The sequence below is a fragment of the Podarcis bocagei genome, assembly GCF_964188305.1.
Source record: "Podarcis bocagei genome assembly, chromosome: 7".
Taxonomy (NCBI): Eukaryota; Metazoa; Chordata; class Lepidosauria; order Squamata; family Lacertidae; genus Podarcis; species Podarcis bocagei.
Genome location: NC_138132.1, coordinates 42,838,323 through 42,852,615, shown reverse-complemented (window position 1 = coordinate 42,852,615; position 14,293 = coordinate 42,838,323). Strand labels below are relative to the sequence as shown.

General features: G+C 41.6%; 1 protein-coding gene across 1 annotated transcript in view; it reads left to right on the top strand.

Annotated features, from left to right (window-relative positions):
* BCO1 (beta-carotene oxygenase 1) overlaps positions 1–13,676 on the top strand; it is a 31,306-nt gene extending 17,630 nt beyond the window's left edge. Inside the window, exons 7-11 of the mRNA XM_081201817.1 lie at positions 494–751; positions 6,136–6,241; positions 7,017–7,111; positions 9,154–9,265; positions 12,561–13,676. Of these exons, the coding sequence (XP_081057943.1) occupies positions 494–751; positions 6,136–6,241; positions 7,017–7,111; positions 9,154–9,265; positions 12,561–12,757 (768 nt within the window). The 3' untranslated portion in view covers positions 12,758–13,676. The remainder of the gene's footprint in view (positions 1–493; positions 752–6,135; positions 6,242–7,016; positions 7,112–9,153; positions 9,266–12,560) is intronic.
* The last annotated feature ends 617 nt before the right edge of the window (positions 13,677–14,293 follow it).

Here is a 14,293-nt window from a genome sequence, read left to right as displayed (position 1 = left end):
CCCAGCCAGGACTTGATGTCATTGGCATTAAAATGTCAGCTTGTATTCCACTCCTCCCTTTAATCTGGCATTATTCTTCATGGGTTAAAACTCTGACTTAGCCATTGAGCTCATTGGATGACCTTGGGCCTGTCACAGTCTGTCAGCCTAGCCTACCCTACAACGTGAGGACAGAGCAGAGAACAATATACGCATCAGAGGGGAGAACAATATACGCATCTTCAGCTTTTTGGAGGAAAGATGGAATATAAATGTAATAAATAAATAAAGAGAGAGAGAGAGAGAGAGAGAGATTTATATGCTTCCTTTCAAACAGCAGTCCCAGGTTGGGTTAGAACAGCAGACAACATAAAATAAAATACAATCCATATACAGTTTTTAAAGCAAAGTATCTAAAATGAAAATACAGAATTATTCAGTCTGATTGTGTAATGTAATTTCCATTTTTATGACAGCAACATTCTTAACCAGAAGTTCTGTTGCCATTTTGTAGACCTGGATTCACCTTATTGACAAAAGGACCAAGAAACCTGTGTCTGCCAAGTTTTACACGGATGCCATGGTCCTCTTTCACCACGTGAATGCTTATGAGGAGGAGGACCATGTGGTTTTCGACATCATCTCCTATAAAGACAATAGCTTGTACCAGATGTTTTATTTAAAAAACCTGGACGGTAACTTTGAAAACAACACCAAACTCAATTCTATACCAACCTGCAAGCGATTTGTGATTCCTCTGCAATATGACAAGGTAATTCTAAACTGTATCTTTTGGTTCTGATTCACATAGCAATGGTCAACACAGCATCTACAAACATAAGAACAGAGAGGGCAAGTTTTGTCAAGGCAATGGAAAACTTACATGTTGGATAGTTTGAGTAGGGGCATTTCCAGACTATTGCTATTTTGGGATGAGATTCAATCACATGCAGTAAAATTCAGGTTGCAAAATCAAAGTTTTGGAGTTCTTGCACAACAAATTCACATTTTACAATAAGCAAAGTGACGGGAAAATGCATCTTTGCTTGACACATCATCTAACCTCTCTGCAAAGAAATCAGGATGAATGCTCAATAAACAGATTATCTGGAGGCAACCTTAGATAACAGTACTCTTCTAGAATGTCATGTTTCCAGAGGAACAGTATTATATAAAACTTTCTGGTGCTCCCTGCAATGTCTTCTGCTGCTTACATGGAAACTCACTATAAGCTGAATTAATGGTAGCACACAAAAGAAAATTCTGATGGGGCCTGGGGCACTGCAGAGAGTAGTGACAAACTTCTCCAGCCAGGCCACACCTCTGAATCCGCTCTCTAGGAGCTGGGCTCCAGGCCATAGCTATTTCTCTTAAAGGGGCAGCATGCCTGATATAGTTGATAATGCTTACATTACACTTCCTCCCCAAATCATTGGTAGTTAAGACCTGGCAGATCCAGGCCAACCATTAGTCAGAGTGAGGTGACTATCTCAGGCAGCATATGCTGGGAGGCAGTTGGTGGTCCTCAGTTATTCCTCCCTGACCATACCCTTCTGTTGGAGAAGAGAGCTGTGCGTCACAAAGCTTGCCCTCCACCCCGCTTATCTCCCTCCAGGGCCAAGCAGTGCCCGGTTGCAAGTACTGAAATAGGATTCGCTTCTATATGTGGAATGGGTGCATGTGTGAACCATGCTGTCCTTTGCCTCAGGCAACAAAATGCATTGGGCTGGCTTTGAGACCTGGGCTCTGTGGGTGAATCATTGAGATGGTATGCATTTCCTTCCACAATCTCCAGCTGACCTGGCTTGTTTTCTGGGTCAGCCAAAAGAAAACATTGTCAGAAGCACGTTGCCTTCTGAATGACCTGGGCACAACCCAGGTAAGCCAAATAATGAAATTAATTCATTGCATTATTTACTTATACTGCGCAACATGTTTGTATAATTCTCGCAGCCAATGTTTTGGCTGATCTATGCAGAAATCACACATATATCCACACACCCATCAGCCCAACTTGGGAGAATATCTTTTCCCCATGCAGTCTCTCTTGCCTGGCTTTCTCTCCCACAAAATCCTAACTCCACTCTTTCCCACTCCCTCCTGCCCCAGGTCCCACTTCCCAGGTCTCAACACCATAAGCACCAAATTAGGAACATACTATCCATGACATTCATAACTGCATGAACCGTTTTATAAAAGTGAACTGCACGTGCAGCAAGGGGTGGATCAAGAAGGGAAGAGAGCGCCCCACCATCACTGGAGCTGGATCCATTGGGGTTAATGAGACATTGACCTTCTAATTTCAGGCTACCCTCAGCCAACCCCTATATGCCTGCCTTCTTACTTGTGCACAGTCCAGTGGGCAGCACTTCCTAGCAGCCAGGGGCGCCGACTTATAAAAAATATTGGGGGAGCCCGCGAATGCTCATGAATAATAAATAAGCTCATGAATATGCAGATAAAGTGGCACCGCCTCCTCGTGAGCGAATAGGGGAGAGCGTGCTGCGCCTATTAATCAGCTCCGAAGGAAATTGGGTGGAGCTTTTGCTCGGGAGGGAGGGCAGGAGGCATGCAGCCCGACCCTGTGCATTTTGGGCTGGGGGAGGGGCGGCGGTGGTGCTCTGCTGGAGGGGCGCCCGAGATTATTGGGGGGGCGGAGCCCCCCAAAATGAATTTTTGAGGGGGCTCGGGCCCCCTCAGGCCCCATGGAGTCGGCGCCTATGCTAGCAGCTTACTCTGAGGTGCCCCTTGTAGAATTCAGCAGAGAGGAGGAGAGTTGGACCGCCTTTCATTGGCTCTGGCTCCACCTACTGCTGGCTTCCTTGCCTGTTAATCTACCAGTCCCAATGGGCAACAGTCATCACTGAACATCATTGCATGTTCAGAAGCTGACCAGAATGGTAGTTCAACCTTACAGTGCTTAAGGGCACCAGCCTAGTTGAGAAGGTGCAAAATGTGACCCACATAGCTCCGTCCTCCAATGGAGGCAGATGACTAGAAGGAGGGGCCTCTGGAAGGATAGATGGAGTCTGTTGCCACTTTCCTCCGCCACTCAGCATCCACCACCTGAGGCAGCTGCTTTGCCCTGTTTAACAGGGCTGGTCCATTGTGCCACATTTTCTTTCAAGGTGACATCCATACCGTGCATTTAAAGCACATTATTCCTCCCCCCAATCCTGACAACTGTAGTTTGTTAAAAATGCCGAAAATTGTAGTTCCATGAGGGGTAGACTACGGTTCCCAGGTTTCTTTGGGGCAAGCCATGTGCTTTCAATGTTATAGTATGGATGTGACCCTTCTCTACTTTGCTTGAGAATTACATTTTCTGAGAGGTCACCCGGCTGCATTGCACACTGCAACTAAATACACCAGAAAACAGATTTATTTTTAAAAACATGAGTTTAAGTGAATGCAGTGTGAGGTATGTTCATGAAAAAACTGTCCATTGTTTTTAAATTGTTTATTAGATCCCATTTGTATAAGAATGAGGAGAGGGAATAGGATCACATTTTGGTTAATTCTAAAGTAACTTGAAATGTATTTCTTCATGTTTCTGAAGAGTGGGGAGTGGGGCACTGGCGTGGGAGTGGCTTGTGTCATACATAACAAATGCACATGTGTCTGTTTAGCTGCATGTATATGTGCTGGGGACCCTCAGTGGGCTGTGGCAACCAAGGGCAGCTGCAACATCTATTACATGTGCCTGTGCATCTGAATAGCAAAGTAAATACCGATGGTGTAATACTACATAGCATTTATTATAGTACTTGAGGGAGTGCAAAACATTTCACCAAAATTTATCAGCATTTATTATCGCCAGAATCAAACTGCATGTTGCGTGGCGGTTGCAAGACCGGAATGCCCTGCAATTTTGTGTTTCTTTGTTTCTTAAAAGGTATCTGGAGGCAGGGGTTAATTGGATTGAGGTGGGAGTAGAGAAGTCTAACCCTTTGCCTCTGAGCTGGTTTCCTGTATTAAATCCCCTCCCGCTGAAGCTGTACATAAATGTGTATGTTTTCCTCTATGCAGCTAGTACCAATTTCATCAGAACATAGGAAGCTGCCCTGTTAAGTATAAATCAGGCCATTGAACCATGTAGCTCAGTTCTGTCTACACTGGCTGAAAGTTTCTCTCCAGGATTTCAGATGGGGGATGTTCCCAGCCTACCAGGAGATGTTGAGGATTGAACACCTGGGACCTTCTGCATACAAAGCTGACACCTTACACCTGAGCTACAGCACTTCCTCTTTCAAGCAAGAGGAGTCAGATTAGGGCTGAAGTGGGAGGACAAAGATTTAGACCAGGAGTGGCAAACCTGTAGTCCTCAGGCCCCTGCAAGTTGTTTTGTGGAGCTCCCAAGACCCAACTGCAGAGCTCCAAAATACTATGTAATGTAGCTTTCAAAACACCCCTGTAAGGTCAACCAGCATTATTATAAAATTGTAGGTGGAGGGATATAAGAGATGATGGTGCAGTTTGGTAATTTTAGACTCGGGGTTTAATGGCCTTATTGCTACCCCACTTTAGATGTTGATACAGCATCTGCCTTGCATGCAGAAAGTTCCAGGTCAATCCCAAGAATCTTCAGGCAGTGTTGGGAATGTCCCCTTTCTGAGGCACTGCCAGTTTAGATGTCTAGATGGGCCTAGACAGCTTTCTGTGTTTCTATTCTGCTTTGTTTAAAATGTACGAAGCCACCCAAGCTGGGTTTTGGGGCCCTCGTGCTCTTTCTACTGAGTGGAGCCCTGGACTTCTCCCTTCCACCTCCCATGGTACCACTGAGGTCACCAAGTGAGTTCACAGCTGCAGTGAGGTTTGCCCTGGGGACTTCCCAGTTCACAGTCTTAACTGCCAGCTCTCAAGTGACATAAACATGATTTCCAACAGGGAAGTGCTAGCTGTGTCAAGAATCCCATCACACTTGAAGCAGTCCTGAAACTGCCTTGTCTTTATTACATTGTTGTTTTGTAGGGATAACTCATTCTGCCCATCAACCTGTCTGACAAGTTTTGGCCTGCCACACTGTGGAATGGCTGAGACAGTGTTCCTTGCTACGCCTTTGAAACAGGGTTATACTAATGCTATGAAAACACAGCTCTGTACTAATAACTGAGATTGCATCAGTTGTTGCCCTCAATATTTTTCTTTCTTCCTGATCTGTAAAGAATGAAAGGCAGGGGGCAGGGGGGGTATTGGCAAAAGTGAACTGTTTTTAGTATTAAAAATCTGCATAGCAAATCTCAATGCCTTCAAATCTTTTATACTATGGCAAGTGGATCCTGCAGCACACAGTCTTGATGTATTATCATCTCTCAATAAGTATGCTCCTGTTCAGCGTGCTGTCTAGCCAGCCAGGGCCCGCCCTCCAGCAAGCCATTCCATCTCCATCCCAGCCCCAATTTCATCATCATTACTATTATTACTATTATTATTATTATTATTAGTTAGTCACTTATCTTGCTTAGGACAACCCAAAAAGGAAAGAGAAATACATTAAAAACATCCCACCCACTTAAATAGTTAAAGGCCAAAGGTCTGGTTATAGAGGAAAGGTTTTGCCTGGCACCTAAAGATATATAATAATGGTGCCAGACAAGCCTCCCTGGGGAGAGCATTCCACAAATGGGGAGCCACTGCAGAAAAGGCCCTTTCTTGTGTTTCCACTCTCTGGATCTCTTGGGGAGGGGGCACATGAAGAAGGGGTTCGGATGATGAGTGTAGGGTTCAGGTTGGTTTATATTCTCTTTTTCAGGTGACACTCAGCATTCCATAGTTACTGTGCATGCTCAGTCCTCATTGGGTTTACTAAAAAATAACCCATCTCTGTGTTTGAAATGGGCCTCATTGCAGCCAAGTTGCTTCTAATCCCGATTCATAATTTTGTGAGCTGTTTTATACTATGAAATACATCCTAGTGCAAATTTTACATTTAGTTTAATGATAGAGTGACTGCTTTGCATGCAGGATGTCCTGAATGTTTTCCTCAGCATCTCCAAGTAAAGCTGGAAGAAACCCTGGTCTGAAATCCTGGAGAGATGCTGCCAGTCAGTGTGTAAGCTAGACGGACCAATTGTCTGACTAGAAGACAGGTTCCTTGGTTCCTATGTATTCATTTGGCACTGGAAATGCACCCTTTGCACTATGTCTTTCTTTCAGGAGGCAGAAATAGGCTCGAATTTGGTCCAGCTCCCATCCACCACTGCAACTGCAGTGAAGGAAAAAGATGGAAGCATCTACTGTCAGCCTGAATTACTATATGAAGGTGAGAGGCCATTGTGTAGGCAGTGGGGAGGGAGACACAGTGCATCTTCTAAGTCTCATAATTTCTATTCAGGGATGTATAAAATATGACTGTGATTGAAAATATTCCACCACCTTCCTTGTGAAATGCCCATTGAAATGAAAACGACCTTATAGGACAGGGCTAGGTGCCCTTCCATTAGTTCCAGCCAGCATGGCCAAATGCCATGGAAAATGGCTGTTGAAGTCCAACAACATTTTGAGGATGTCATGTTGATACCCATGCTCTAGGAACTTGACTCCAGATATGATCACAGTTGCAGACATGACCAGCTCCCAGAGGGATTACACAGGAAGTCAGTCTTACTGTATTCAATACTATGTTGTTGTTTAGTAGTTTAGTCGTATCCGACTCTTTGTGACCCCATGGACCAGAGCACGCCAGGCACTCCTGTCTTCCACTGCCTCCCGCAGTTTGGTCAGACTCATGTTTGTAGCTTCGAGAACGCTATCCAACCATCTCGTCCTCTGTCGTCCCCTTCTCCTTGTGCCCTTAATCTTTCCCAACATCAGGGTCTTTTCCAGGGAGTCTTCTCTTCTCATGAGGTGGCCAAAGTATTGGAGCCTCAGCTTCACGATCTGTCCTTCCAGTGAGCACTCAGGGCTGATTTCCTTAAAAATGGATACGTTTGATCTTCTATACTATAGTCTCTTTAAATATATTTACCCCTATATCAGCAGTGATTCTGTTTACCTCTTGTTGTTTATGAGTACAAATTGTTCTACTTCCCTTGCAGGAATAGAGCTGCCTCGCATCAATTATGACTACAATGGCAAAAAATACAGATATATCTATGCCACAGAGGTTAAATGGAGTCCAGTTCCCACACAGGTATGCTGTCTAAAAGCACACTTCCTCTTATAACATGTCGTTGTGCAATGCCAATAAACATTATACTGACTTTATTATTTAAACAAAATCTGTTTAAAGCCAAGGCTACCTTTCCTCTGACCTACAACTTCACAAGATACTCCAGTTGCCATTTGCAGGCCAGGGCAGTATTTGAAATAAGCTGCCTAAGGAGGAGGTGGCATCTCCTTCCTTTCAGGTTCTCCACAGAAGTGCTTTAGATTCAAGGTGGCTAACCTGTGGCCCTTCAGATTTTGGAGTTCAGCTCCCATCAGCCCCAGAAAGCATGGTCATTGGCCAGGGATGATGAGAGCTGTGGTCCAACAACATCTGGAAGGCCACAGGTCCCCACCCTTGTTTTAGATGCTTCATTGAATCACGTCCGTTTCTACTGTCCGTGGCCTATTTTCTTTCTCTTATAATTGATGATGCCACCTAACACAATTATATGCATAGATCACAGCTTTAGCAACAACCAAAGGGCCCTGAATTAAATTTGCTTGACATGCATGTTTTGTTAACCCTTAATTAAGGCTGTTGCTTCTTCCTGAGTTAAGGTCAAGGAGGACAATAGGGAGAAAATAGAGCTGAGAATAGACTTCCTTTTTCAGCAGCAAATCTGACCCAGAGTTCAAAGGTTTTCCAAGTTATTTTGGCAACTTTGGAAAGTTGCATGAAATGTGACTTTCATTCCATAATTATTGACCAAGCCAGAGATACAGAAGTGGGACCATGAAGTAATATCCATATGTCAGGACCATATCCTGTATTCTAGACTCCATCTTAGCCATATTTCAAAAAGTACGAACCAGGACGCCCCCAAAATTGTTGAGCTTTTTTAGACAAACCCCAAAGTTGTTGAGCATTTTTTTTTAATGCAATTTTTCAATTGACTTGCCTAAGATCCAGGACAAAGCGCTCTCTTTTGGAAATTCCTCCCAAACATCAATTCTGCCTTTGAAATCCCGGTAATATCCAGGAAAATCCAGATATATGGCAGCTCTACTCTGTCTACATATAATATCTAGGGATGGGCAAATCTGTCCATTTCAGTTGCTCTCAGTTTCTCATTTTACCCAATCTTAAGTTCAGTTCCCCACATTTCCAACTCAATTTTCAATTGTGAGGGTGTGTATTTTTAAAGTCCTCATGAAAATTCACTAGCATTTTAGTTCAAATTTTGTCTAATTGACATGTTATATGCAATTTTGCCTTAATAAAAATAATACACACATTTTGGGAAAGCAGTTTCCACAAATATAATGCATTTTTGTATGTAATATATGCAATTTCATGCACATATTACCCCAGTATGTGCATTTTTGTACACATTACTTGGCTTGAGAACTGCACTGCAGAATTCAGAAAAGTCCAACTTTGAAGGATGCTTATGTTTCCGTTTGTGCATTGCTTCAGGAAGCGCGAATTAGGTAGGTTCACATTGAATGTGAATCTGAATCAATCTCAATATTTCTACACATAAAATAATAATAATGGGGATGTTGGACAGAAAAGTTAAATGAGTATGTTGTTTGATTATTTCTTACAATCGTAATTTTAATCTCACCTTTCAGGATAGAAATCTTTCCAAGGTGACTCACAATGAAATATTAAAACAATAATAAATATATTTAAAGAAACTATATAATTTTATTTACTACTTCTATATACCCCATTTCTGCTCAGGGTAGGTCACAGTTTAAAATCATGACTTATAATCTAATAGACACAGTATAAATAAAAATGGGGAAAAGAAAGCAAAATACATGAGCTGGGAGGGGAGGAACAAAATGCTAGTAGCTTCCAGCCAGGCCAACTGATAAGTCGTTGCTGTCTTGCCTCTTCCTCAGATGTCCCCGGACACGTTGAAGGGGGTAGGGATTTGCTGCAGCATCCCTCCCTCTGAGTCAGGCAGTTGGAATGGGGATTAATTTTATTTTGGGGAGGCATGCAAATCTAAATCAGGAAAATATTTGAAGAATTCTATCATAAGAATGCATTTCCCCTCTTCTTTGTTCACCTAGGTAGTTAAAGTTGACACTCTGACGAAGACAGCACTTCACTGGGAGGAAGAACATTGCTGGCCAGCTGAACCAATCTTTGTTCCTAGTCCTAATGCCAAAGAGGAAGATGATGGTAAATGACATGATGGTTCTAATGAGGGAAAGTGTGAAGATTTGCGAAAGTTAAGACCCATTTTTAAGGGAATGGGATTTCATTAGTCGCAAAAAACAATATTTTTATTTAAAGCCTTTCTCTTTCACAAATAGAACAGGCTTTAAGAAGCTGCTTTTACCAAGAATAGAGGCAAACAGTTTTTTTAAAGGGATTTGAAGGTAGTATAATACAGGCCTTGTTTACCTTACTGTGATGTAGATGCTCATTTATTATCCTGCTGCTGTCTCTGGTCAAACAAGTTTGGGAGGCTTTGGGAGTATTACAGAAACCTGCAAAACCAGTGACTAGACAGCCAGCTTTCTCTCTCCCTTTCTATCTCTCTGGTTTTGTTGTGGGAGAAAAAACTGCTCAAATTCTGCTGGAATCACAAATGCATACACACGAAAATAATTTGTTCCGAGAGTCTTTTCGTCTTGCGATGTTTTTCGTCTTGCGAAGCACGGTCTGTCGCAACTGCGCCTCTTCAAGCGGCTTTAAGAAAAAAGCGCAAGACGTTTTCATCTTGCGAAGCAAGCCCATAGGGAAATTCGTCTAGCGAAGCAACGCAAAACCGAAAAACCCTTTTGTCTAGCGAGTTTTTCGTCTTGCGAGGCATTCGTCTTGCGGGGCACCACTGTACATCCTTTTATCAGTTTGCTGCCTTTTTATAGTTGGGATCATGCTCAAGGTGGCTTACCACATGGGGGAAAAAATATTACAAATATAACAAAGGTCATAAACAATAAATAAAACACATCAAAAAGTACACAACCAAACTGAAATAATTTCCACATAAATCCTAAGATCTAAAAATAAAGATACGAGAAAAAAATCAATAACAGCAACAACCCCCTGCCAAACAAGAAACCACTAAACACAACCCCAACTCAAGAGCCAGTCAGATTTATTTGTTAAAATATATTGGTCATCATGCCAAAAGTACAAACTGTATTAAGGTATAGTGCAGATAGGACCTGGTATTCAGAGACGTGTTGCCTCTGATCCTGGAAGCAGTATATAACCAACATGATGAGTAGCCACCAACTCTTAGGTGCAGGAGAGGGAATCTGTCTTCCAGTCTTGCAAGTCAGTGAGTGTCCAGAATCTCAGGCAGATGGATTTACCTGATATTCTTTCAAATAGGAAGTGTTGAATTTATGAGCAGTTACTAAGGTACTGGAGTAGGTACTAAGATACCTACTCCAAATGGAGAACTGGATTTTTAATGACTAGATTGGCAGATGTCATCCTTCCATAACAGCCCCTAAGCCTTGTTTGTATCACCAGTAGAAATTTCTCACTTATCCACTGACAATGCACAACTCAGAACAAAGCAAAGCTACATTTTGCCTTGACAGGCACAGAGGCGTGTACATGCAGCCTATTGGAATGGCTTATCATCAAAGGGCCTCGTCTTAAACTGTGTAATAGTCCTGGAGATTAAGGCTGTTTTGTCTAAGCTAAACAGCAGAGTCAGCAAACACAACAGCAGTTGTTTCATCACACTCTGCCAGTTCTGTTTTGGAAAAACTGCAGATAGGAGCAAGACATAAATATATGCTATAAGTAACTAAGGCTGTTAACTAATTGAATATATTTTAATTGACAATATCTGCCTTTTAATTATATATTCATTTAACTGATTACATGTAAATGTTTGAAAACCAACAAAACCTCAACATAGGAGCTTTTTGATGTATTGATGGAGATGTGAGAACATCCAGTTTAATAAACAAAAGTTCCTGCTCAAGATTATAAGGAAAAGTCATAGTTAATAGTTTCTCTACCTATTTCAGTAACTTCAGTTTTCAAGCAAAACTGATCCTTGGAAGCTTATCAGGGTGAACAATCCCTGGAATGTGCTGGAATGTGCAAGGGGATCTTTGCCAGACAAAGTGCCCCTGAAGCTAGAGAGTTTGAAAACCACTACAGTAACACATCATCATCATCATCATCATCATCATCATAATGTGTGCCATTAACTTTGCATGGGTTCAAATCTCCTAAGTAATATTATAAAGTTATTATTATTATTATTATTATTATTATTATTATTATTATTTATTATTTCAATTTATTTCCTTCACCATAATGTCCCAGGATGCAACTCTTTGGATTTAAACTTTGCAGGCTTGTCGATGACTCACTTAGTCCATGGCATGTTGGCTAATGTAGTCTGAAAACAAGTCTTTATAATCTGGGCTACATTCCTGCTTAAGTGAGTGCTCAGCATTTGCACACATGTTGAGAAACCATTCCAAGAAGCTGCATGGAACCATTATATACTTGTGGTAATGCTGACTTAATTGGGAATCTTGACATCCACACATTGTGGCTTTTGACACATGTCACTTTCCTTTGTCAACTGTCCCCATTGCATTTATTTGTCACGTGTGCCCTGCACATCTTTCAAGAAGCTCAGGGTGATGTATTTGGCTTTCTCCCATTTTATCAACATAATAACAGCTCTGTGATATGTTAGGCTAAGGGACAACAATAATAATACATAGGATTTATTTATTTATTTTAAAAAATAGTTTATATCAACACAACAAGCACAGCTATAACAGAAAAAGAACCTGCCTTACACCACTTGCCCATCTCCCTCAGGGCTGTCAACTGTGACTGGCAGCTGATCTCCAGGGTCTTGGGAAAAGAGGGGTCTTCCCAGTCACCTGCTCTCTTTTTAACTGGAGATACCAGGAGCTGAACATACAGGCTTTTGCATCCAAAGAAGGTGCTCTATTACTGAGCTATGGCCTCTCCAGTTTCTTTACTTGGGGAGTATGTTTTTATTGTGATTTTATAATACTGAAATCATATAGGCATGCTACATATAAGAAAAACAAACAAGAGAGTATCAGTGAAGAAAACAATGCAGGGCATATAAAATCATATCAAATAAGCAATTGCATTCTCATGTTAACATTACGTACTCCATTAAAGTGACCATTCAGATTTTTCCATCAAATAACAGTTAGCTTGTTTCCAGTTAATTCTTTTGCTTTTTAAGCAGCCACCAGGCTATTTCTTCCATGCAGCAACAGTGCTTTCTTTTTCATTGCAGTTTAGTAGGAAACTATTAACTCCCTGTGCCAGGGCAAGCTCCAAAAGTTAAGCATAAATTAATATCTATTCCATGCCCCCACTGCCCCATCTTCTTAAAAAAAAAAAAAAGCAATATTTCAGGAAAATCTGTTTTAGCATACCGTATATTCTGTTGCAGCCTTGAACCTCAAAACCTAGCATACCGTATATTCTGTTGCAACTTTAGGTATCATCTTGTCACCCATCGTAACGTCAGATCCCCAGAAACCACCTTTCCTGCTGATATTGGATGCCAAAACGTTCAAGGAAATAGCTCGGGCCATGGTCAAGACAGATCTACACCTGGACTTACATGGTCTCTTCATACCTGAGAAGGATTTGAAATTGGAGCCTGAGGCAGATTTGGACAACGAACACGAATAAAATAGACTGTTTCATGCTATAATCCGGACATTAAGTCTTGCTGCACACTGCTGAAAAATTGCTGTGATACTCCAGTCCTCAGCACGTGCACCTGTATATTTACCTGCAATGCTGGACTAATGGCCTGGTTCTTGGCATATGGTGCAAGCTGTCTGCAGTATTTTCTGGGTGCTTTTGCCAAGCTTTGCAAGATGTCTGTGCAATGAACATACGACTTAGTTGCTTGAACAAAGTGTGTTTACAATGTGGTGTGTGCACCATGAATCACACTTTCCAAAGTTTGAAATCTTCAAGGATTGTGTTCAGCACATAATTAGAAGGAAACCCTCGATAATCTGAGTTTGTCAGAAATTCTGGTGTTTAATCGCAATTCACTTGAGATTCATTGTCAGCTGATTACTTTGGTGCTTCATTTGCTAAATTCAGTGACCAAAGTGAAATGTCAAGTTAAGGTGCTAAAAGATTTCTTGACCTGACATTCTGTATTATTTCAAAAGAAGGCAAGGCTCATCCTCCTTCCTGTGTGGAAAAATGTTTAAATCCAGAATGCTTTTATATTATTTTTAATTATATTGTAATTATATTTAAAGCAAGCCTTTTTCCTTTGAATCCTTCAGATGTACTTATTTTTAGATCTTTTCTTTAGGAACTTCTAATGCAAGTTCAGTGGGCTTACTGTCCTTACTGTCTCATAAGTAAATTATGCTTTGCTATTTCAGCAGAAGCGAGATTGTGCTCGTATATTTTTTTCTGTTTAAGAGAAATATAACCAAGCTAAGACTAAGCACCGTATCCAAAGAACCTAACAATTAGTAGTGACAAAAGTAATTTTACATGCCATAGACAGAACTACTTCTCTCATATGGTATTCCCTAAGGTATATTAAGCAAAATATTGTAATAAAATAAAGATAACCTTAGCTAAACATACTGTTCTGGAGCCAAGGGCAAAAGAAACCAGAATATGATTTGACTTCAACTTTAAATATGTCTGATTTTTAAAAGGTCCTAATAGGTAAGTATTGCCACAAATGCTTAACAAACGCCATCTGTCATTTTGCGAGCTGCAAAATACTCATGCAGGAACATTGCACTATTAATCTCAGATCCCCCTCCACCCCCAACTGCACCCCACCCCTGGCATGTCTTTTGTTATTATTTTCAAATATCCAAACATAAATAACATTTTTCTAGTTGTTCTGCTGGACCATAAAGAAGGCTGATCGCCGAAGAATTGATGCTTTTGAATTATGGTGCTGGAGGAGACTCTTGAGAGTCCCATGGACTGCAAGAAGAACAAACCTATCCATTCTTAAGGAAATCAGCCCTGAGTGCTCACTGTAAGGACAGGTCATGAAGCTGAGGCTCCAATATTTTGGCCACCTCATGAGAAGAGAAGACTCCCTGGAAAAGACCCTGATGTTGGGAAAGAGAAGGGGACGACAGAGGACGAGATGGTTGGACAGTGTTCTCAAAGCTACCAACATGAGTCTGACCAAACCGCGGGAGGCAGTGGAAGACAGGAGTGCCTGGCGTG